The 22,536-nt window shown below is 38.7% G+C and overlaps 1 protein-coding gene across 4 annotated transcripts in view; it reads left to right on the top strand.

Annotated features, from left to right (window-relative positions):
* The window catches only part of ARHGEF6 (Rac/Cdc42 guanine nucleotide exchange factor 6), a 119,392-nt gene that overhangs the window by 83,796 nt on the left and 13,060 nt on the right, over positions 1 to 22,536 (top strand). For 3 of the 4 annotated variants that reach the window (XM_050777204.1, XM_050777206.1, XM_050777208.1), the window contains 7 exons: positions 10,783 to 10,921; positions 13,528 to 13,587; positions 15,536 to 15,682; positions 18,517 to 18,603; positions 19,392 to 19,470; positions 20,484 to 20,629; positions 21,693 to 21,830. In XM_050777204.1, the coding sequence (XP_050633161.1) occupies positions 10,783 to 10,921; positions 13,528 to 13,587; positions 15,536 to 15,682; positions 18,517 to 18,603; positions 19,392 to 19,470; positions 20,484 to 20,629; positions 21,693 to 21,830 (796 nt within the window). The remainder of the gene's footprint in view (positions 1 to 10,782; positions 10,922 to 13,527; positions 13,588 to 15,535; positions 15,683 to 18,516; positions 18,604 to 19,391; positions 19,471 to 20,483; positions 20,630 to 21,692; positions 21,831 to 22,536) is intronic. The other variant, XM_050777205.1, reaches the window with a different exon arrangement.

The raw sequence follows: 22,536 nt of genomic DNA, 5'->3' as shown, positions 1-22,536 counted from the left end.
TCCTTCAACACTTTAAATATTTCATTCCATTCTGTTGTTTGCATGGTTTATAATGAGAAGTCTGATAGAATTCTTATCCTTGGTCCTCTATAGGTAAGGTGTATTTTCCTCTCTGGCTTCTTACAAGATTTTCTCGTTGCTTTTGCCTTTCTGCAGCTTGAATATGAAATGGCTAGGTATAGATATGTTTTGCTATGTATTCTGCTTGGTGTTCTCTGAGATACCTGGATCTGCAGTTTGGGGCCTGTCAATAATTTTGCACAATTCTTGGCCTAATAGGCTCAACATTTTAAATATTTATTCTCCTTTCTCTTTCTTTTCTGTGTATATTCCCATTATGCACATATTACACCTTTTGTACTTGTTCCACAGTTTTTGTGTATTCTCTTCAATTTAAAAATTTTTTCTTTACATTTAAGTTTAGGAAATTTCTGTTGACGTATCTTAAAGCTCACTGTTTCTTTCCTCAGCTATGTTTAGCCTATTTATTAGACTATCAAAGGCATTCTTCATTTCTGTCACAGTGTTTTTTATTTCAGGCATTTTCTTTTGATCATTTCTTAGTGTTTCTATCACTCTGCTTACATTACCCATCTTTTATTACATGTTGTCTGTCTTTATCCATTAGAACCTTTAACATATTAAGTATAGTTATTTTGAATTCCCTAATAATTCCAAGATCTGTGTCATATCTGAGTCTGATTCTAAAGCTTGCTTAAAGCTTGCTTTGTCTCCTCAGACTGTTTTTTTCTTGCCTTTCAGCATGCCTTGTAATTTTTTTGTTGGAAGGTAGACTTGATAAATTAAGTAATAGGAACTGAGGTAACTAGGTGTTTACTGTGAGGTTTTCTGTTAATCTGGCTAGAATCTTGCCTGTGTTTAATGTTTGCTGTAGCTGTACGTATGAGGGGCTTTAGATTTTTCTTGTTTCCTTTTCTTCTCCCTTATTAGCTTTGGCCTCCCATCCCTCCCTCCCTCCCTCCCTCCCTTCCTTCCTTCCTTCATCTCACTGTCTCCCAGGCTGGAGTGCAGTGGTGTGATCTCAGCTCCCTGCAACCTCTGCCTCCCAGGTTCAGGCAATGTTCATGCCTCAGTCTCCTGAATAGCTGGGATTACAGGCATGTGCCACCATGCCTGGTTAAATTTTTTGTATTTTTAGTTTAGACAGGGTTTCATCAAGTTGGCCAGGCTGGTCTCAAACTCCTGACCTCAAGTGATCCACCTGCCTCAGCTTCCCAAAGTGCTGGGATTGCAGGCCTGAGCCACCGCGCCCGGCCTATCTTTGGGTTTCTTAAGAACTCCTTCTTAAATAGAGTCTGTGTCTTGCAGATCCCTCCCTGTTATTATATATTGGGGCCCTGTCAATGTGGTGATAAGGTGTTGGGAAGGGGATACATTCTATAATGTTATGAACAAGTCTCAATTTTTTAGTAGACCTGAGTCCCTGGAAATTGACCTCCAGAAGCAGTTCTTAGCCTTTTTTAGTCCTCTCACATAGAGCAGGAAGATGAGAGAGGGCTGAAGCTGGCCTATTGTACCTTCCCCAGGTCATATAAGACTTGGCAACATAGTTTCCCTTTGTTTTGGACAGGCCTTTGTTTTGGGAAAGGTTCTGGGATTATTTCAAAATGGATGCTCCACCCCGCCCCCACTCCTACCCCAAAACGTGAGAGGATTTTTCTCTGATCTTCACTATGAGAACATTTTTGGGTTTTTGGATCCCAAACCCACAAAAGTGTTGCCCCACCTCCTCAAGATGGTTCTCCAGGAGTTTTTAAATCTCAAGTTGGGGTCCACATTCAGACTTCAGGAATTCATTAAAATCACTATGCAGGTGTTCCTGCCAGTTACTGGGTCCAGTGGCTTCTGCTTTAGAGAAGCTAATCTCAGCTGTAATTCTCTGTATTCACTGTCTCTCCATTTTTTGAGGTGGTGATTTTTTCTGTGATCTCAGTTCTCAGTAAATCTAAGAAAAGTCATTGATTTTCAGTTTGTTCAGTATTTTTAAAATTATGACTATAATGTGATGACTTCTAAGCTCTTTAGATGTCAGAGCTGAAATCAGAAGTGCTTTAATGATTTTTTCACTATATTTTAATTTTCTATTATTTTAAACGTTTTTGTTATAAATATTCTCTACAATATTTCATTATATTTTGGGGTTTCTTTCAGTGGTTACTCTAAAACTTTCCATATATATCTTATGAGAATGGACTTCATTTTTTATGCTAACTTAATTCTGGTTATATACAAAAACGTGATTCCTGTATAACTGTTTCCTCTTCCCTTTTTGTTATTATAAATATTAACTCCATATACACAATAATACATGTTATAATTGTTATTTAATTTTATGTCCATTAATACAACTGAGAGAAGAAAGGAAAGGAAAAATATATTTATAGTGTTTGTTATATTAACTTCCTTATTTACCATTTCTGTTTCCCTTCACTTTTTCCTGTGAATTTGTGTTACTATCTGGTGGTATATTCTTATTCCAATAGACCTTTGCTCCCACCCATCTCCTTCATGCTGTGTTTTTCAAATATATTAAATTTATGTGTGTATAGGTCCAACAATGAAATTATAAAATTTTGCTTTGTCCAATTGCTTTTATATCAGTTAAGAGAAGAAGAAGCACGTATTTATACTGTCTTTCATAATTGCATATTTACCTTTATTGGTGCTCTTTGTTTTACTATGTGAATTTAAATTTAAATCTGGGTTTACTTGCTTTCAGCCTGAATGTCTTCATTGAGTGCTTATTGTAAGATGGATTTTTTAGAAAGGATTCTCTCAGTTCTTGTCTGGGAATGTTTTCACTCCACCTTCCATTTTGAAAGAGAGTTTGGATGAATACAGAATTCTTGGTTGGCAGTTCTGTTGAGTATGTCATCCCACTGCCTTCTGGCCTCCAAGATTCTGATGAGAAATCAGCTGTTAATATTATCTAGGTTCTCTAGTTCATGACTAGTTGTTTTTATCTTCCTGCTTACAGTTTTCTCCTTGACTTTCAGGATTTTTATTATAATTTGGGCATGGACCTCTTTGCATTTATCCTACTTGAAATTCATTGAGCTTCTTGTATGTGTGGGTTGATGTTTTCCTCAAATTTAGGATTTTTTAGTCATTATTTCTTTGCATATTTTTTCTGCTCCATTCTCTCTCTCCTCTCTTTTTTAGTACTTCCATTATGCATATGTTATTTTGCTTAAAGATTTTCCAAATTTCTCTGAGGCTCTATTCATTTTTCTTTATTCTTTTTTCTCTTTTTTTATATTGCATAATCTCAATTGATGTATTTTAAGTTTACAGATTCTTTCTTCTGCCAGTTCAGATCAGCTGTTGAGCCCCTCTAATGAAATTTTAAATTTCAGTTATTTTACTTTTAAACTCTAGAATGTTCATTTGGTTCTTCTTCTTTCTTTTTGTTTACAATTTCGATATCTTTATTGATGTTCTCTATGTGGTGAGACATTGTCATCATAGCTTCCTTTACTTCTTTAAGCATGGTTTCCTTTTGTTCTTTGCACATATTTATAATGGCTACTTTGAAGACTTTATTAAGTCTGACATTTTGTCTCTCTTACTGACAATTTCTATTGTTTCTTATTTGTGTGAGTTACACATTCTTGTTTCTTTGTGTGCCATATTTTTTTTGTTGTTGTTGAGAACAAGGCATTTTAGGTAATTTTAGATTTCACAACTGTGATACTGATTTCATTCCCCACTCTCTGGGACATGTTTCTGTGGTTTTTGTGTGTTTATTTAGTAACTTGATTGGACTATTTTAGTGAAGTCTATTTTGCTCACAGTGTACAATCTCTGGCATCACTCTTCAGAGGGCACAGCCTTGGTCAGCCATGCAGTCACTCTGGAATGACAGTGGTCTTAGCAGAGCTCTCTTTGACTGTCTCACTCCCTGATCTCTCTTTTAAGCCCCATTGGTATCACACCCAGGTGTTAGGCTCTCCTAATTTCCAGCTGATTGGCTCTAATGTTTTAGACAATTTCGTGGGGGCATAAATTGCTTCACCATCTGATCTAATTAAGTTCAAGTGGAGACAGTTTTTGAGACCAGACTTTGAGGTTTGTTCTGATCCTTCTTAGCACTTCCTAGCTGTCTCTTTTCCTGACTCTCTCTCTGGTGACCTAGCTGGCCTATGGGTTAGCTTTTTGCACTTAAGTGACAGGAACTACCTGCCTCCTTTTATTTGCTTACTACCAAAATCTCCTTTGTTTTGGCATGAGCCCTTACGCTTGAATATCCCCACATGCCCTTTTCCAAATAAAACAAATTTCTTCATGGAGAGCTTCAGAATTCTTCTGTTCCCATGGACTGTGTCTCCCTCTGGAAAAAATCTCACTACTCTGGGAGCTGGGAAGCATGGGTACCCTCTGGTTACCTCTTCCAGCTTGCCTTTTCCAGCATGGAACTCTCTACCCTACCCGTGGGCTGGGGTGAGGGTGATTGGGCCTACCCTCCAGCCTGTGTAGTGGCTGCGTGAAGTGAGCTTTTGACCTCTCAGGCACGCTCACCAGGAATTTAGTCTCTTTTACACAGAGTTGAAGGGGAGAGATGTGCTGATGGCCTGTCCCTCCTGGCGAGATATCATATTTTTTGACTGGTAGCTGAGAGGCCAGGGAGGCCTCTCTTCTTGGTCACAGTTGCCCAGAATGGAACTTCTGTCAAACTGAGTTGGGAGGAGGGAGAAGAGGGAGGGCTGGTCATAGCTCAAATGCTGTAAATTCTCCCTGTTCTTACTGAGTTTTAGTAGATTTTCCTGAATTTTTTTTTTCATTTATCTTATATCATTAGGACAACTTCTAGATATTTTATTTATTTTTATTATTATTGGTTTTTTAGAGACAAGGTCTTGCTCTGTCACCCAGGCTGGAGTGCAGTGATACAATCATAGCTCAACACAGCCTTGAACTCTTGGGCTCAAGCAATCCTCCCACCTCAGCCTCCTAAGCAGCTGTGACTACAGGCACACACCACCACACCCAGCTAATTAAAAAAAATTGTAGAGACAGGGCTTTCACTATGTTGCTCAGAGTTTGCTGGTCTCAAACTCCTGGGCTTAAGTGAGCCTCCTGCCTCAGCCTCCCAAAGTGCTGGGATTACAGGTGTGAGCCACTGCGCCTGGCCTAAATGGTTTTCACCTGTTATGCTTTTTTTTTTTTTTTTTTTTTTTTTTTTTTTTTTTTTTTTTTTACTGAGTAGTACGTCCAATGAGTCTCATGCCACCATCTCAAAAGTGGAACTCCTTACTGTTTCCTTTTACATCCTGTGCCCCTGCCTGATCTGAGCCTAAACTTTTTACCACTTTTATAATGTCTCACTTCACAATTCTACCACTTAGAGGCTGTTTTACCCAAGGTGATTCACTTCACTTCTAAGCCTTAATTTCCTCACTTGTAAAATGAGGGTCAAACCACCTACCTTGTAGGATTGATGTGAAGATTAAATGAAATAATGTATACTAAGCACCCAGTACAGTGTCACCATGCCCCATGTGTCCTTTAAACATTTTCTACCTACCAGCTACTAGTTTCTTTTTAGAAAAAAAAGTAGAAAATATTTCAAGCATACAAAGAACAGAGATAATATAAAGTACACCGATGTACCCACTATTCCGCTAACAAATTATAGATGCAGTTCAAGTGCTGTGTGTCCTCTTCAATATTTCCTGCTCTTCTCTCCCTCACCAGAGTGGACCACAGTCCTAAATTTGTTTTTGTCATTTCCAGGAATGTTTTCATAATTTTCTACATATCTACAATAAAGAAAAAATGATTCAGAGACATTTTTTCGTTTGATGAATACATAAATGTCCTGTATGTATAAGGGCAAATTCTTTAACACCAATAAAATGAGCACATGTTCTCCTTTTGATATGAAAACAGTATTCTGGATGAATACTGGAAAGAAATGGTTTACCTCAAGTGGCAGACTTTCTGTGGTGTTTAGAGAAGTTTCCATTGTAACTCTGTGTGTTAAAATGTTACTGACTACATTTACCTATGTTAGGAATTTAATTTTATAATTAAAATTAAGTAAAGGTTCCCTCAAACATTATGGTTTAAAGTTTGTTACACAGTTGATTTAAAAGATTCTCAACCTTTTGGTGAAGTATAATGCCCTGTTTAATTTTAGTTAATGGTGTTTTTGAGAATTTTACAGTATCCCTTGAAATGATGGAAGACTCAATGGAGTCCTCATAGAACTAAATTTTTATCTTACTGGTTTATTTACAGGTAAAAGGGATGAAAATTAAAATACTTGAGGTTTTTCTCACATGTGCTTTTAATATAATCTCAGCTATTTTACATGCATCTAGGTGGCAATTTATGCTGACCTATTAAAGGCAAAGCACAGTGAAATGAAATTCATAGAAAATTCACATTAAACATTTTTTAGATGAAGATTTCAGCTAAAATAGGGACATTGGTGGATTTCTGTTCTTTCCTTGCTGAAGCTGTAATGTTCAGGTGAATTTCTTTCTTTCGGCCTTTAGGTGGCAGTACCATACCAGGAATGCTCATAACAATTGGCCCTGAGAAGGGATCCAGCCTTAAAATTGTATGATTGCATGCAGGTGTCTTGTTAAAAATGCAGTCGTGTATGGCCTGAATTTGGATATGTAATCAGACCCCAACCTTGATGTGTCCCCATATTTGCATATCTTTGAATGGCCGCTCTAGTATTTTGTTGTGCCCTGGGTAAGGTCTTTCGGGATTTCCCCTCCCTCTCCCCTGCTAGCTTGCTACGGTAGCTCCTGTTTCTTCCTGGGAATAACCTCTCTTTTACAAAAATACCCTCTTCTCTCCTGTGCTTGCTTCAGTGTGGCATTTATCCTTTTCACGAGGGAGAGGGTTAAATGAGAGATCAGAGAGAAGAGGAGTTGGTGCTAAGACAGATCCGGACCTCACTTCCGTCTCTGCTGTGGTGTGCTTTTGCTCTCCTTAGTTCTCTTCACTCTTTGTTTACCATGGTTGCCAGCAATGAAGACTTTGAGAACCCCCCCCGCCAAAAAAAAGTTGTGTACTCGCTCTGGGGACAAGGAGCACAGAAAAAATTCTGAGCCTGGGTTCTGTTCTTTTCTGTCTTTGAAGGACCAGAGAAGGGAGAAAGTAAGACTGATAACAAACCAAAGGTGGTAGGGACAAGGCCAGGTGCGGTGGCTCACACCTGTAATCCCAGCACTTTGGGTGGCCAAGGCAGGTGGATCACTGGAGGTCAGGAGTTCGAGACCAGGCTGGCCAATATAGCGAAACCCCATCTCTACTAAAAGTACAAAAATTAGCCGGATGTGGTGGTGTGCGTCTGTAGTCCCAGCTACCCAGGAGGCTGAGAGGCAAGAGAATCGCTTGAACCCTGAAGGCGGAGGTTGCAGTGAGTCAATATCGCACTACTGCACTTCAGCCTGGGCAATAGAACAAGACCATTCCAAAAAAAAAAAAAAAAAGGAGTGGGGACAAAAAAAGAAGCAAAAGACGCACACCACCTAATCTCTGGGGCTGGATAAATGAAAAAGAGAAGAAAGGGAACCACTAAATCCAGTGTGAGTGGCACTCTTGAAATTTTCCACTGGCCAGAGGCTGTGGCAGCCAGCTCCTCTTGCCTCACCTCCCCTTTTGGGCCACAGTGATTTCCCCTGAAAGGACTGTTGGGGGAGTAATTGAGGTGGAAAGGAGGAATCTCTGATCTGCTAGGTAGAGTTATGATCATTCAAATTAGAAACCTATACAAAGATGCCACAGAAACACTTCTATATGAGATGGCTAAGCTCTGTAGCGTTATTGTAGTATGCATAATTTTCTTCAGTTTTCCAGTCCAACCCAGAATATCCCAGAGCCCCATCCACCATGCATTCTATGAAATAAATGTGTGTTGTTTTAAACAGCATTTATACACTGAGAACTGCTTCTATTGTATCACGCCACATACACAGAACATGTTAAGCTTGAAAAGCAAGTCTTAATCCACTGCTGTTTCAAATGGGCTGTATAAAATTAAAAACTGCATTTAAAAGATTGTTCTTTGGTATAATAATATATATTTATGTATTATATTTGTGTATAATGATACTAATTTGTGTATTATGTTTATTTGGCTAAATAAAATGTGTCTTTTAGGATCTATTTATCACAGACAAAAGGCATTTTAGGACAATTTTGTTCTTTTGTTGCCTTAGTAAAATTATCTTTTCTGAAGAACCAGTGTTTTAATCAAAGATAGTGATCTCATGTTGTATTGAAATAAATTTAAACTCTTTTATAATATTTAGCAAGCCTAGAAGTTAGAATGCTGCATGGAAATAATAAAGTACACATTAGCATTTGCTTTTAATTGCTGTAACTCTTGCATCAATTAGAGTAAAACGTTGAGGATGCGGGCAGTCATTTAGTCACTGAAAGAAAAAATAAAACTTGTTTACTAAATTGAAAATAAATTAGAAAAATGATTTTCTCCAAATTACTTTTCTACTCAAATGCACTCCAAACCCGAGTTATTTCCCTAATTATATTTTATATGCAATGAATTTTTAAACCTCTTTATGCACTTTATGCTCTTGGTTGGCAATTAAACATCAATTGAATTTCCATTAAGTTGGAAACCACAGGTACTGGTAGTTTTTAAAGATGTGATTTTAGCAAGGTATTTGTCTTGGGATAATAATAATAATAATGCATCCATTGACTAAAGTTTACAAAATACTGTCCTGCAGAGAGCCAGTATGGTATCCTGAAAAGACCTGAGACTTTGGCTTCAGACCTGAGTATGAATCTCACTGTAGCCACTTACTATCACTCTTCCTCTCAGCTTTCTCATCTGTAAAATGGGGAGAACACCTATGTTGAAATGTTGTTGTCATTAAACAAGAGTGAATGCATGTATAATTCTTAGCATGAAATAGTAGCGTTAAAACCCCCAATATTTAAGCTTTGCAATTTTATTAGGAAGTAGGTTTTATCTCTCTTATAAACATGAGTCAGTTGAGGCTCAGGCAACTCATTCAGGGTTGCCAACTCTGTTTTATGACTCCAAGTCTAGGACATTTCCCTCCTTTTGGCTACTTCTGGAACAAGACTACAAAAACTGATAAAAGGATTAGCAGCAGGGTGGGTGCGGTGGTTCATGCCTGTAGTCCCAGCACTTTGGGAGGCCGAGGTGGGAGGATTGTTTGAGCCCAGGAGTTCGAGACCAGCCTGGGCAACATGGCAAAACCCCGTCTCTGTAATTTTTTGTAAGTTTAATAAAAAGGATAGCAGCAATTGCTAGATATGACCTCTCATGTGTGATCTAGACTCCATTAAGGCAGCCATTCCCAGCCCTTATTTTCTCTGACATACGTGCCACACTGGGCTGCTGTTGCGTTAGCTGAAACTCCATCTTTTCTCTCCTGCTCAGAAAAACCCACGAAGGGAGAGTGTGGGTGGGTGTCTATAATTAATAGGGATAACCTGCAATCCGTTCTGTTTCCAGCCTCCCAGTACTTTATTACTTACAGCAAGTTTTTGGAACACACTTCACACCTTATAGCAGCACACCACAGTTGGGAACCATGGCATAAAATGTGTTCTAGGGAGAATAAGTAGGTCGCTTTGCAGTAGGGGTTTCCTGCTGGGGAGTAGTGAGAAAGATGGTGGAGCCAGTAGGAGTCTAAAAAGTCAAGACTTGATCTTGTAGGCACTCAGAGCTTGGGTAGGAAAGCAGTGAGGCTAAAATGGTAGTCTGCAGGACCTGGGAAAAGCCTGGAAGCCAGGAAAACAGTTGGTCTATTGAAGTGAGCCAGATGGGATGAGCTGAAGTCCTGAACTAAGGCAGTGGCAGCAGGAATGGGAACGAATCAACAGATCCAAGAAGATTTGTGACTGACTGGATATTCATGGCCAACCAAAGAGGTAAAAGGGCCATGTAATAAAGCAGAAGTTTCAACATAAACTGACACTTAGGCAGTAGCTTTCCTTCTCTAAGTATATTTTGCTTAAATGTGTATTAAAATGATCTTGCAGCCCCAGGACTCAATATCCCTGTTGGTGGAAAGTAAACAATCTGGAACGGTGCTAAACAGCAGAGAAAGCACCGGCTTAGAATTAGACATTTACAACACACAGTTCATAAAATATTAATACATTTTTTTCATCAAGTTACTGCCTTATGTAAGTGTTTGGTTAACCTGCTGCACTGGTTTTAGATATTGGGCTAAGTGACTTTGTGGTTAGTCATACAAACATGCTGGTGTCTAAATGTAGGAAGTGATTCTAGAACATTACAAGTGGGTGATACAACCTTGTGGATTGTTATCTTTAGGCACCTGACCAGTCCATAACTAGGACATTTGAAGTGATTAAGAAAATCTATTTTTTAAATTATACTTTAAGTTCTGGGTCATCTGATACACTGTATATCTCATGACCATGAATGTAGGCTGCTTAAGGGTGGGGATTTTTTTGTTTGTTTGTTTACTGCTGTAGCCCCATCAGAGAACAGAGCCTGTCACTTAGTAGATGCTCAATCAGCAATTGTTGAATGTATGACACCAGGAATCACGACTGTCTGGCTCACCAAAGGAGCCCTGATGCTGATTTTACAGAAGGAGCTTAATAAAGCGTGATTTAGTTGAGCCAAAACAAATTGAACAGCGTTTGGACTAGTGAAACGCATTTTTATTTGGCTTTATGTTGTGTGAAATACAGTAAAATAATTTTAGGTTGATAATTCTTTACATGAGATATTCAGCAGTAACAAAACTATATTTGTTCTTTTGCTAGTGATGAGTTGGAACAATTCATGGAAAATCAAGGTGCATCGAGCCCAGGTATCCTCATTTTAACAACAAGCCTCAGCAAACCATTCATGCGACTGGAGAAATATGTTACTCTCTTGCAAGAGTTGGAACGGCATATGGAGGTAAGGGAAGGTGAACTTTTTCAAGCTCCTGTGCCAAGTATGATCCTGTGCTCTGGAGGACGTAGCCAATTTGCCTCCAAAATGGCCTTGCAGAGGAATCAAGGTCTTGGATTCAAAGTTTACTTTATCTGTTCTTCCCTCCTCTCAGGCTTCTAGTTTTCCTCTTTATGCAGCAAAATAAGATCCTTATTCTTTGCTACTAGGTATTAATGATCATTTGCCCTTTTCGCTCTTCTCTTCCAAGCCTTGGTCCTGTGGCTTCCCTTAAGTCTATGCTTACTTGCTAACTGGGGTTTTCTTTTGCCCTCTCAGTAGTTTGGTCAAAATCCAACTAAGAAATCTTCTCTGGTTCTGGTATATTAACCAACTTTATCGTGGGAGATAAAGCAGAACAACATCAGAATGTACAAAGAACAAGTTCACTATAGACAGGAATATTTATCTGTAGAATTCTGCCATCATTCAATTTCCTGACTCTGGATGACAATGGAAGATTCTGGTATTCCTTAAAGAGCAATGAATGGGTACAATATTAGTGGTATCTCTCTACACATCATGCATGTACATCAGAGTCCCTCCACATTTTTATTTATAAACCTACAGTTTACTTGCAACTCTTGTAGCATAGCTGTAATCTTTTCTAAATATTAAGATTTTGCAATGAGGCCTGATAATTGAATATTTTTTCACCAAGAACCAAAGGCCTCGTGTTATGAAAAACCAATCAGCAGAGCTAGCTCCTTGAGGCTTTCTTTTGTGATTGTTCATGGGGGATTTAAGTGTGGGTGGGAGAGGAGGGCCTGCTGGAGGAGGCTGCATTTACCCTAGTTGCTCTTCCTGTGTCTGGGGAAAGGTTTTGAGGTTTCAAGGGGTTTGATTATCTTTAAAGAAAAAGGGTGCACCCGCACTTTGCCGGGCTTGTCAGCATTTGTCAGGATTGAAAGCATGTTCTCTGAGCGAAACCACATTCTCAGGGTATTTGACCTGCCTGAAAGCTGGAGGCAGTGGGGAGCTTGTGAGCAAAGCCTGTCAGTGTGAAATTTCAGTTAGGGCTCAGGAAGGTGTTGACCTCTGGATGCCTTTCCATAAGCTAAACCAGTTTGCTGAACCGTTTGAGGTTTGCCCTTCCTTGCTTATCACAAAAATCCAGAAACGAGTGGCCTCAGTTTCTATTACTTTTCAGTGTCGAAATACAAATATGCACTTAGTTTGGGGAGAAACAAATCCCATACGCTCCTGCTGCCTGGATCCTATATCTCAGCCTTTCTTATAGTGGAGCCTGTTTTCCTCCTGCCTCCATTTGCTGTGGGTCACATGTCTTTGGCTGCCTCTCATTTCCCATCATCAGAAAATACAAGCCCTTAGTACTAGTTCACCACTGTAAACTTTGTGCAGATTTCAGAGCATTTGGCATGGCTGGTAACAGTAGAATAAAACCTGAAATTCTTGGCTGTCAGTTGATTTGGATAAGGATAAATTTTACTGTAAAGGAATACAACCTTACTTTTTATGAGCAATGTAATTCTTGGCTTATATCAGGCCCTTAATCTGTTCAGCTCTGTATTTTATCACCTGAGACTAGTGGGGCAGGAAATTTAGTCGTCCCTTACTCCAGCTGAGTTCCAAAAGTCATACCCCATATGCCCCAATGTTAGGTGCACATCTACCCATAAGAATCTCTATCTTCCCTTCATAAACAGTTATGGAATTGTGGATTCCTCTAAGCCATTTTTGAATCTGTCCACTTTTCGGAATTGCAAGTACCACAGGATTGCAGGCCATGTGTAAGAGCTTGCTTAAGAAGGAAAATATGGTATGAAACTTGGAATCTTTTCCCATCTGCCATGTTCACACTGCTGAAAGAAAATGGAGGCATTTTAGGAAATGGAATTAGATTGATTTTTCTCTTGGATTTTTGTTGTTGTTGTTTGTTTGTTTCGAGACAGGGTCTCACTCTATCACCCAGGCTGGAGTATAGTGGCACAATCACAGCTCATCACAGCCTTGACCTCTGGGCTCAGCTAATCCTCCCAGCTCAGCCTCCCAAGTAGCTGGGACTATAGGCATGCACTACCATGCCCGACTGATAGATTGATTTTTCTCTAACCACGACTCTTGTTTCCACCATTCCCTACCTTCTGTCATCTACCAACAATATGACCTAATGATGTCCCCCGAATAATTATTTATTATATTTATTATTAAATAGTCATTATCCAAAGTATAATAGCAAAAAGGGAAATGGGAACTCTTGCCTTTTGCTACATAGTTACTAAATATATTATGCATTACCAACTCTCTTAATTTCTAAATCACCTAATAATTAGAGTTGCTGAGATTCCAGATGCTTCCATGCTGCTCTATTTTTTAATCTTTAAATTAGTATACAGTAAAATTAATATTTTTCTTCTGGTGCACAGTTCTATGAGTTTTCACACAGGTAAAGATTCATGTTACCATGACCACAATTAAAATACAGAACAGTTCCATCATCCCCCAAAATTCTCTTGCTATCTTTGTGGCCACACCCTCCTTCTACCCCTAACCCTTGACAACTGCTGATCCTCTCTCCTCTAACATTGTTTTCAAATGTATTCCTTTGATAGGATACTCATCCAGATCACCAGGATATTCTGAAAGCAATCGTAGCATTCAAAACTCTCATGGTAGGTGATACTTTAAAATCACAATTCTCCATTTTGTATACTTTATTCCTGAAAGAGCAATTTGTATGTAACATTTCTTTCCCTATACAAAGGTCTTTAGAATGGAAATAATAAGCTTTCATGACAGTATAGCAGTGATTGTTTCATTTAATTTTATCCTCCAAAAATCATGCTTACCTAAGAAAGGTTGCCAGGCTGAGGGTATAAAGCAATCACATTTACAGTCTCAGCCACATTAAGCCACATTAAGCATTGGTGTGTAGGTGGGGGGTTTCCTTTTGTCTCTTTGTCTTTACCCCCATTGCTCACCTAATGACGAGTCTGTGTAACTCGTCATTCACTGATTTGCATCAATACTGGATTCAACTAGTTATGCCAAAGGGTATGAGTTTTTTCTTTGCATATGAAGAAGAAATCCTTCGTCAAATTTAAAAGGGGGGAAAAAACCCAAAGTACTAAAATGCAATTGCTTTATATAGGTTGCTATCGAAAGTACCTGTGATCTTGTATCTTCAGTATGATGGTTAATGTTATCTTCTTGAACCCACTGATATAAAACCACTTGGTGCCATTTTAGGGGGAAAGAAAACTTCATTTTGCGCAATTGATTAAACTTAGCTTCATTTTACACAATTCTGTAGCATTATAAGTGATTTGGACTAATGTTTAATTATTAATCCTTGTTGAAAGATCAGTAATTGACGTGTCTGTAGTTGAACAACAAGTTGAAGACCAGAGTATTAGGTTAAAATTGCCATTGTTATATGCCAAAAACAGTCCAATATTGGCAGTTTTACATGGTGCAAGCTAATAGAACAACCCAGTGAAACCCACAGCATTTATTATAGTTATGGTTCTATTTTTTCTTGTATAAATAGGAATGTAAAATGAGTCTTTTTGAAAACCTGTATTTCTTTCTGATTATGTTATATAACTTGCCTTGATGGTTTAGTATATTTATTCCTACTATAGGTGCTCTTGAAATATGTGTACAGTGAATTTATTTCTTTGAGTTTCCATGTAGCTGAAAGGGACAGCAGAGATTTTGTAGAAAATATACCCCCCAGAATATTATCTTGCATTCATTTGGAAACAGTAACAGAACTAGCCATGTGCTTATTTTTTGCATTCAATTTGGAATGCATGCTGTTAAATTACTCTAAGATAAACTCAGTGTCTTAAGCTATATATATACATATATATATATAGTATTCATACCCCACATAGTGTTGGCAAACTGTAAATTGTTTCTTGGTTTGAATTTTCAGTATGTCATCATGAAATTCAGTTGTATCTCTTTTTTCCAACCCTTTTAGAAATAATAACTAATTTAGTATTTTTTTCATAGCAATCTTGGTCCTTAAAGAAAGTACAGTAGTGCCTAGGTTTCATTATCAGTTTGATTCACTGTGGCATAAAGAATTTAATTTTCTCTTTCACTATAACTCCAGGAGAAATTTTTTGTTTTTTATTATTTTCAGGATGTTACCTTGTTGGAAATTGAGCATATGTTCGAAATACAATTATTTTGTCACTAAAGCCCTATTTATGCAAAGATAGACAACGTAAGAGGAGCTCAAGCAGGGGCACCAACCAGTAGATCTGAATCTACTAGGTCCTCACCTGGCTCTGGTCAGTGTGATTTGGCTGCTTGCTTTCCCATGTTCTTTACAGGGAGGGAGAAATAAGCTCTTTCTAGCATTTTGTTTTGACGCTTTGGCAAAATGAAAAATAGGCCTCCCTCACAAAACTTTTGGGGGCTCAAGCCTAGAGATTTAGGGTAGTGGATCTTTCTGTCTATCAAAAACAGACCTGGTCATGGGATTCATGATGAGGAAATAGGGACTCAATGGGAACCAAAGAGTCAGAAGCCACATCTTACTTTGGTCTTATTTTAGTCTATTTCATAAGAATTCCTATTCCATTATGTTCTGCTTTGGTTCTGTAGGGGCAATGTCAAGATCTGAGGAAGAGAAAACAGCTGGAGTTACAGATACTGTCCGAACCTATTCAGGCATGGGAAGGAGAAGATATTAAAAACTTGGGAAGTGTGATTTTTATGTCACAAGTAATGGTGCAGTATGGAGCATGTGAGGTAAGGTGTTTCAAATCTCAACATCATTTCTTCCATCTTTCATATTTTTCTTCCTTTTTTTTTTTTTTTTTTGACAGAGTCTTGTTCCATCACCCAGACTGGAGTGCAGTGGTGCCATCTTGACTCACTGCAACCTCTGCCTCCTGGGTTCAAGCGATCCTCCTGCCTGAGCCTCTTAAGTAGTTTTTCTTCCTTGTTCTTCCATCAAAGTGAAATGGTACAACATTGAAATCAGAAGCTGAGCACCTATTCTTTGCTCAACATTCTGCTAGGTGCTGTGGGAGATAGGAGAAAAGAACAAGAATGATCCCTGTTTTCAAAGAACTCATTAAAAACAGACTAAAACACAAGTTGCAACTAGCAAACAAACCAAATAGTCAACGTTCGATTTTGCAATCTCAACAATAGAGTCCATAAAAGTTCACAGAGGGAGAGATCAAGAAGACCTTATGGAGACAGGAATTGAGGAGGGGGCACAAAAACAAAAGGGGAGGATTTCACAAGGCAGAGGTCATTGTTACTTAGGAGAGAATAGAAATGTGGCTTTGGTTTGCTGCAGCACAGTAAGGAAACCAGCCTGTAGGGAGCAAAAGAAGCAACTTGGCCATAGTAAAAGACTGATAGAGTCAGGTTGAATTAGATTATGTAGAAGCTTGACATCAGGCAAGAGTAGTTCAGATGGATGCAGCAGGCCGTGGGAAATAATGAAAGAGTCCAGAGTCATAGAACAACACTCTGAAAGGGATGTTTCACACTAATCTGACACCCATATATGTCAAATGAACTGGAGGGAATGGACGAGAAGCAGAAAGGCCAGCTGGGATGGAAAGTGAGAAGGAGTCCCCTAAGACAGTGGTGACAGAGGGAATGGAGAGAAGGGGCAAATTGGAGGCATCTTTAGAAGGGAAAGTCAACAGGAAGTGGTGCCCCTGGGCTAGAGGAGATGAAGAATATAATTTTAGACCTGTAGATATCCGGGTGGAGATGTACCATAGGCAACTGTTAACGTAGTATGGAAATGTGAGTGAGAGGTCAGAGTTAGAGGCAGAGACTTAGATGTCCCTAACAGATGTGCCTTCCTAGGAAGCAAATATCCAGAGAGAAGCCCGGGGGGTTGGTGGGGTGGGGGGAGCTGAAGATGGATTATTTCTTTTAAGAAGGGGCCAGGGAAAGGGAGAAAGGTTGATTATGGCACCTGGTTTGATTTATCAGGTGTTAGAATTGTCTTCCTTCTTCCAAAACATCTTCCTACACTCTCTGACACGTCTTTGGCAGAGATTCATTACTTTGGGTTAATAAGCAATCTCATTTAAAATGCAGATACCCCAGGGAAGGTTAATGCAGTGAGTCTAACTATTAGTCATTCACACCTTTGGGATAAACCTCTTGGGTGAAGGCAGGAGGAATCAGTGCCAGAAAAAATAAAAAGACAAAGAGGAAGGTAGAGAAGAACTGGGGGAGCATGGTGTCATGGAAATTCCACGAGGAGCATTTGAAAATGGCCAGTGTGCTGACTGCTGCTGAAGGTTCAGAGGGCAAGGAATGTGAGGACCAAGAGGAAGCCATTGGATTTTGCTAGAAGGCAGTTATTGATGACTTTGCAAGAGCAAGGAGGGTGCAGTTAGGGATGGATCAATGCAGAGAAAATGAAGGCAGCAAGTAATTTGGCAATAAAATGTCAAGAAATGGGATATTATGCATAAAGAGCCACATGGGGGCAAGCCAAGGTCTGTTAGGATAGGAGGTGTACATATGTTAAAGAAAAAGAGGAAAAGCTAGTAAAACAGAAGAGGATGCTGGGAGAAGAAGAGGAGATGTCTGTAGAGGAAAACTAAGTGAGACAAAGATGTGAGAGAATGTGGAGCACTTGTTAGAATAGTTAGCCTGGAAGGGTTGCTCTTCTCAAATGGAAGGAAGGAGATGGAGACAGGCATAAGGATAATTTCAGCTAAGATGACTGGGCATGGAAGCTAAATGTAATTTTTGCGTATACTAATTGCATATCTGTTGAAGGGGCTCACAGCAGCCCTCATGTGTCGAGGTTTCCTCAGTGCCATTAAAAAAGTGTATGGGAGGCCAAGGTGGGTGGATCACCTGAAGTCGGGAGTTTGAGACCACCCTGACCAACATGGAAAAACCCCATCTCTACTAAAATACAAAATTAGCCAGGAGTGATGGCACATACCTGTAATCCCAGCTACTTGGAAGGCTGAGGCAGGAGAATTGCTTGAACCCGGGAGGTGGAGGTTGCGGTGAGCCGAGATTGTGCCATTGCACTCCAACCTGGGCAAAAAGAGCAAAACTCCATCTCAAAAAAAAAAAAAAAAAGTGTATCTACTTTTACATTTTACATAAATCCAATAATTATCTTGTTCTTAATGACTAAAGTTAATTTTATGAATATGACTTTAACACGTTAGAGCATACTAAATTTCTTATCACCTGAAAACCCCTTCATTTTGCCATTTTTTCAAAGTAAAATATATTTTCATTTTGTGAACCTGGAGACTTATTTTGTGCCCAGGTCTAGCACATCTCACTGGCTGCATAAACTGTGGTGACTCCTCAGGCTTTCATACATGGAAAGCAAGCATGGTTATTTGTATTTAATTGTTATGTATAGGAAGAAGAGTGATAAACTGTGGGTTTATATCCATGTCAAAGTAAAATTCAACTAGTTTTATGTTTTCAAGTTGGGTATCTTTTAAAAAAATTATTGTTAACGTTTCAGTTGTTTATATAAGGTCTGTGTTATAAGGCAGTGATTCCAGAAATTTTCAACAGATAAAATGTCCAATTCTGTTCTTCATGTGTTATTGTTCATTCTCTCTCAGGAAAAAGAGGAGCGGTACCTTATGTTATTTTCAAATGTCCTGATAATGTTATCTGCAAGTCCTCGGATGAGTGGCTTTATCTATCAGGTTAGTAGATTTCACATAAAACACATAGCAGACCCGCTAATGAAAACAGGTTTCCATCCAGATGCAGTATCTCCACTATGGCATTAAAAGCTCAAGCCAGGAGAACCAGAATGTTCTGACCCTTCATTGTAATTAAAGAGCTTGTAAGAGCAGATGTTCCTTAGATCAAAGACCTTTGTATTAGTATAATGAGTTTATCTTGAATATATCCACCGCTTTAGTTATGCACTAGGTTTTGCATGCATAAATGGAAACTAGATAAATTAGCAGCAGTATTGTACAGGCCCATGTCATTATTGCTGAGAAAACATAAAGCTGGGACCTGCTCCTATGTTTGTCTTATTATAGTCACAGCACATGATTCAGGCTTCTAAAGAAGCATGTTATTCCTTAGGAAATTAAACGTCCCTCAGTCAACTCCCAAGATATAGAGCATTATAAGTTACTATTGCCTGTTACATCTTGGCCTGACAATTAGTAGTTTTTATAACATCTGAGCCTTCACTTTTTTTTACTGATTCTTATGAAAATATATTAGAAAAGGAAACTGCTTTGTAAATCCTGATCTTATAGTTTAGGGTGTGTTAGCCAAACACAATCCATATTTTCCCCTTGCTTTCTTAGTCTGATTAAAATTTAGAACAGGGAATCATATTATCTGCTCTTGACATAGTGGAAAAATACGTCTAGCCATAATTTTGCAGTGCTGAGAGGGTCAGCAAATCTAAGTGAAATAAACAGAGACCTGTATGACTGCAGAATTAATGAGAATGTTCTTTTTCTAATAGGGAAAAATACCAATAGCAGGAACGGTGGTGACTAGATTAGATGAAATTGAAGGGAATGACTGCACATTTGAAATCACTGGTAGGTAATTTTCTCTTTTTCATGTAACTACTTCCAATTCTTTTTGGAATGAAGGGGAATTTAATAAATAAATGCCATTATTTTCAGTTACATAGGCCACGAGCAAATTTTACGCAGGCATGGCAAAGTATATTCCATTTCCTGGGATAATTAGGGTACAGCAATAGCACAGAGAAGTCTCCTCTCATTCAAAAGCCATGGCTTTGCCATTAGTTTCAATCTTCTGTTGCATAAGAGCTACTTGTGAGAGCTAAGGAATAACAAAATGGACTGATGTAAATGCAATTTTCTTCCCTTCTGTCATTTGTTCCCTGGTGGCAGAGGAGCCAAAGATATGGACTTTTATCAGCAATTTTATCATCAGCCCATGAGTTAGTAAGACTTGGTTGTATTTCTAAAAAGTTCTGAAAAGACATCAAACTTTCTTCACAAATTGAGCATAATGCCAGGCTTCAGTAATTCTCCCTGACATTTTCGCTTATGATCCCTTTTGCCAGGCCTGTGTCATTTATATGTAGTGGCTTCACTGTTGGTGCTGATATGGCACAGTGGCTGAGACTGGGATCATGGCCTTACCCTCTTCTTTCCCAAGAAGGAGCCTAAGGTTTAGTATTTGCCAAAAGGTTGTAAATAGTCTTAATTGGATCTTGTTCCAACATTGATACTGGGGGAACCAGTACAATATTCCCACTTTAGACTTAACTAGATGGACTATGTACTTACGTTTTTGGATTGCAAGTTTGTATATAGTGAAGTTTTACACTACTTTTAAGCTTCTGTAAGCAGTAAAAATCAAGGACAGTTTTCTAAATCAGACATGAATATTTATTTACTTTATCATCACAGGTTATCTGTTTCTGCTGTAGAAATTTCAACAGGGTTATCCCATAGGTATGAAAACCCCTGAAAATACACACCCAAGTCCTAGTTGCATGAAGTGTATTTATGAATGGGAGAAGCTCAAGTTTTTCCTTGCCTTCTGTTTTCAAATTGATCATAATTGGGGGATGTAGGTAACGTGGTGGAGAGAATTGTGGTCCATTGCAACAACAACCAGGACTTCCAGGAATGGTTAGAGCAGCTGAACAGACTGATCAGAGGACCTGCTTCTTGCAGTTCATTATCCAAAACCTCATCGTCATCATGCAGTGCTCATTCCGTAAGTAGTCCATGTGTTCTGTCCAGAGATTATTGAGTCTTTCATCAACTCCTGCCTGCTGGAGACTTATTTAGAAGAAGCAACAAGCACACCCTCAGCCTTTTGGGCAGCCTATATTTGTAGATTTTGAAGTACAGTTAAACCTCACTCATTCTGATTTCTCATTATGAGGCCCATCCAAATTAATGAAAAGGTTTACTTAGAGGTGTGCAGTTCTGTTTGACAGTATTCAGGTACCCCAACTAACTGCTAGCAAAGTATTTCTAACCAGAAGTCCTGCTAAAATATTTTAATGATAAGCAAGGCTTATTTCAATCAGCAATGGTTACTCTCCTACTAACAATGGGCTAAGTAGAAACAAATAGTTTACCTCCCTAAGTACTTAAACATCTCCATGTCATCTCACTCATGCTCTCACATTTGCTCAGTAACCTTCTTCAAAGGTAAACTTTCAGCATTGTCTCTTTCTGAGTTATCACAAATTTACACTTTGGAATTTGAATTGATGAGATTTTACTGTACTTGCTGAGTGAGATGGAAGATATACTGTGTTGTTTGTTAACATACAAACCTATGATGCCAAAATTCCAGTTTTGAGCACTGTGTGTTGTGGTCGGAAGAATATGGGCTTTGGCTTCAGATCTGGGTTCAAATCTTGGCTTTGCCAATTACTAGTTAGTTACTTCACTTGACTGAGTCTATGTTTTAGGCTGTTCTCATGAAATAATCTATTTAAGCACCTACCAGAGTGCCAAACATATCACTGAACTCAAATGTTGACTGCTACTCCATTTTCTTTCCTTACAGAGGAAAGAAAATTAAATTAATTAAATTCCAGATGAGAAAGAGAGGACAGGATCATGGAATGTTGAGTCAATTTTGTGCTGTTTCTTAGAGACCCCGTAATCTTGACTGGAAAGAGCCAGTTCTCAAACTGGAGACTTTTGTTCTTCCGTCTATCCCTTTCTATGGCTGTCTTTGCTGATCCAATGAAGCTATTGTTGTTCTCTCACTGTGTGGCACAAGGTCGGGTTCAGATGGCAGATTGCCAACATCTCATCAGACATTTTCCCAGTCTTTTAGCTCTACTGGACAGCCCCGAGGACCCTTGGAGCCTCCTCAAATTATAAAACCGTGGAGTTTAAGTTGTCTACGACCTGCACCTCCACTTAGACCATCAGCAGCACTAGGTTATAAAGAGGTAATTTTGCTACCTATGGTATAAAATGCTTCTGACAAGTTAATTTCATAGCTTGTTACAAATAGTTCTGTGGGAATGTGCTAGAATTTAAGATAGGTGGTATATGTGAGTCAGTCTTGAATTGCTAGACTCAGTGATTTGTTTGGTTTCTTAATTTTCCGTTTCCCATTATCCATCTGCAAATATGTACTGAATATCTATAGGATCTATGTGCACTGCCTGAGTGTTCCCAGTCTCCTCCTGAAGTGCCTCTGGTTTACCTTAATGATTATTATGATAATTCTTTAGATTCATTAATAATGCACACAAATCTCAAACAAGAGCTACTTCATTGTAGTTGAGTTGCCAATGAAGCAGACCTAATTCAGCATTTGGGATCATTTTGATCAATTTGAACCAAATTAGTAAAGTGTTATGGGACCAAGCTATGAGTCCAAACTATAAAAGTGATATTTGCTTCAATTGGAATGAGAAAAGAATTTGATGAAAGGAGTGTCTTTTAAAAAGAGGCTTCTCAGAGACAACCTTAAAGGCCATTTGATATTTGGGTAGTGTGGGGATTTAAAGGTTTTGTGTATTTTTTTTTTTCTCTAGAAGTTGCAGTCAGGAAGTGTCACTCACTAGCTTCTGTAACTGTGTGGAGTATTACTTTTCCATCCAAACAGTGGCTTTATCCCTAACCTGTCTCAAATCATTTCAGATTTCA

Source organism: Macaca thibetana, chromosome X (genome assembly GCF_024542745.1).
Source record: "Macaca thibetana thibetana isolate TM-01 chromosome X, ASM2454274v1, whole genome shotgun sequence".
In the NCBI taxonomy this organism is placed as follows: Eukaryota; Metazoa; Chordata; class Mammalia; order Primates; family Cercopithecidae; genus Macaca; species Macaca thibetana.
Note: the sequence above shows the minus strand (reverse complement) of the source record. Positions and strands in the feature narration are given on the sequence as shown.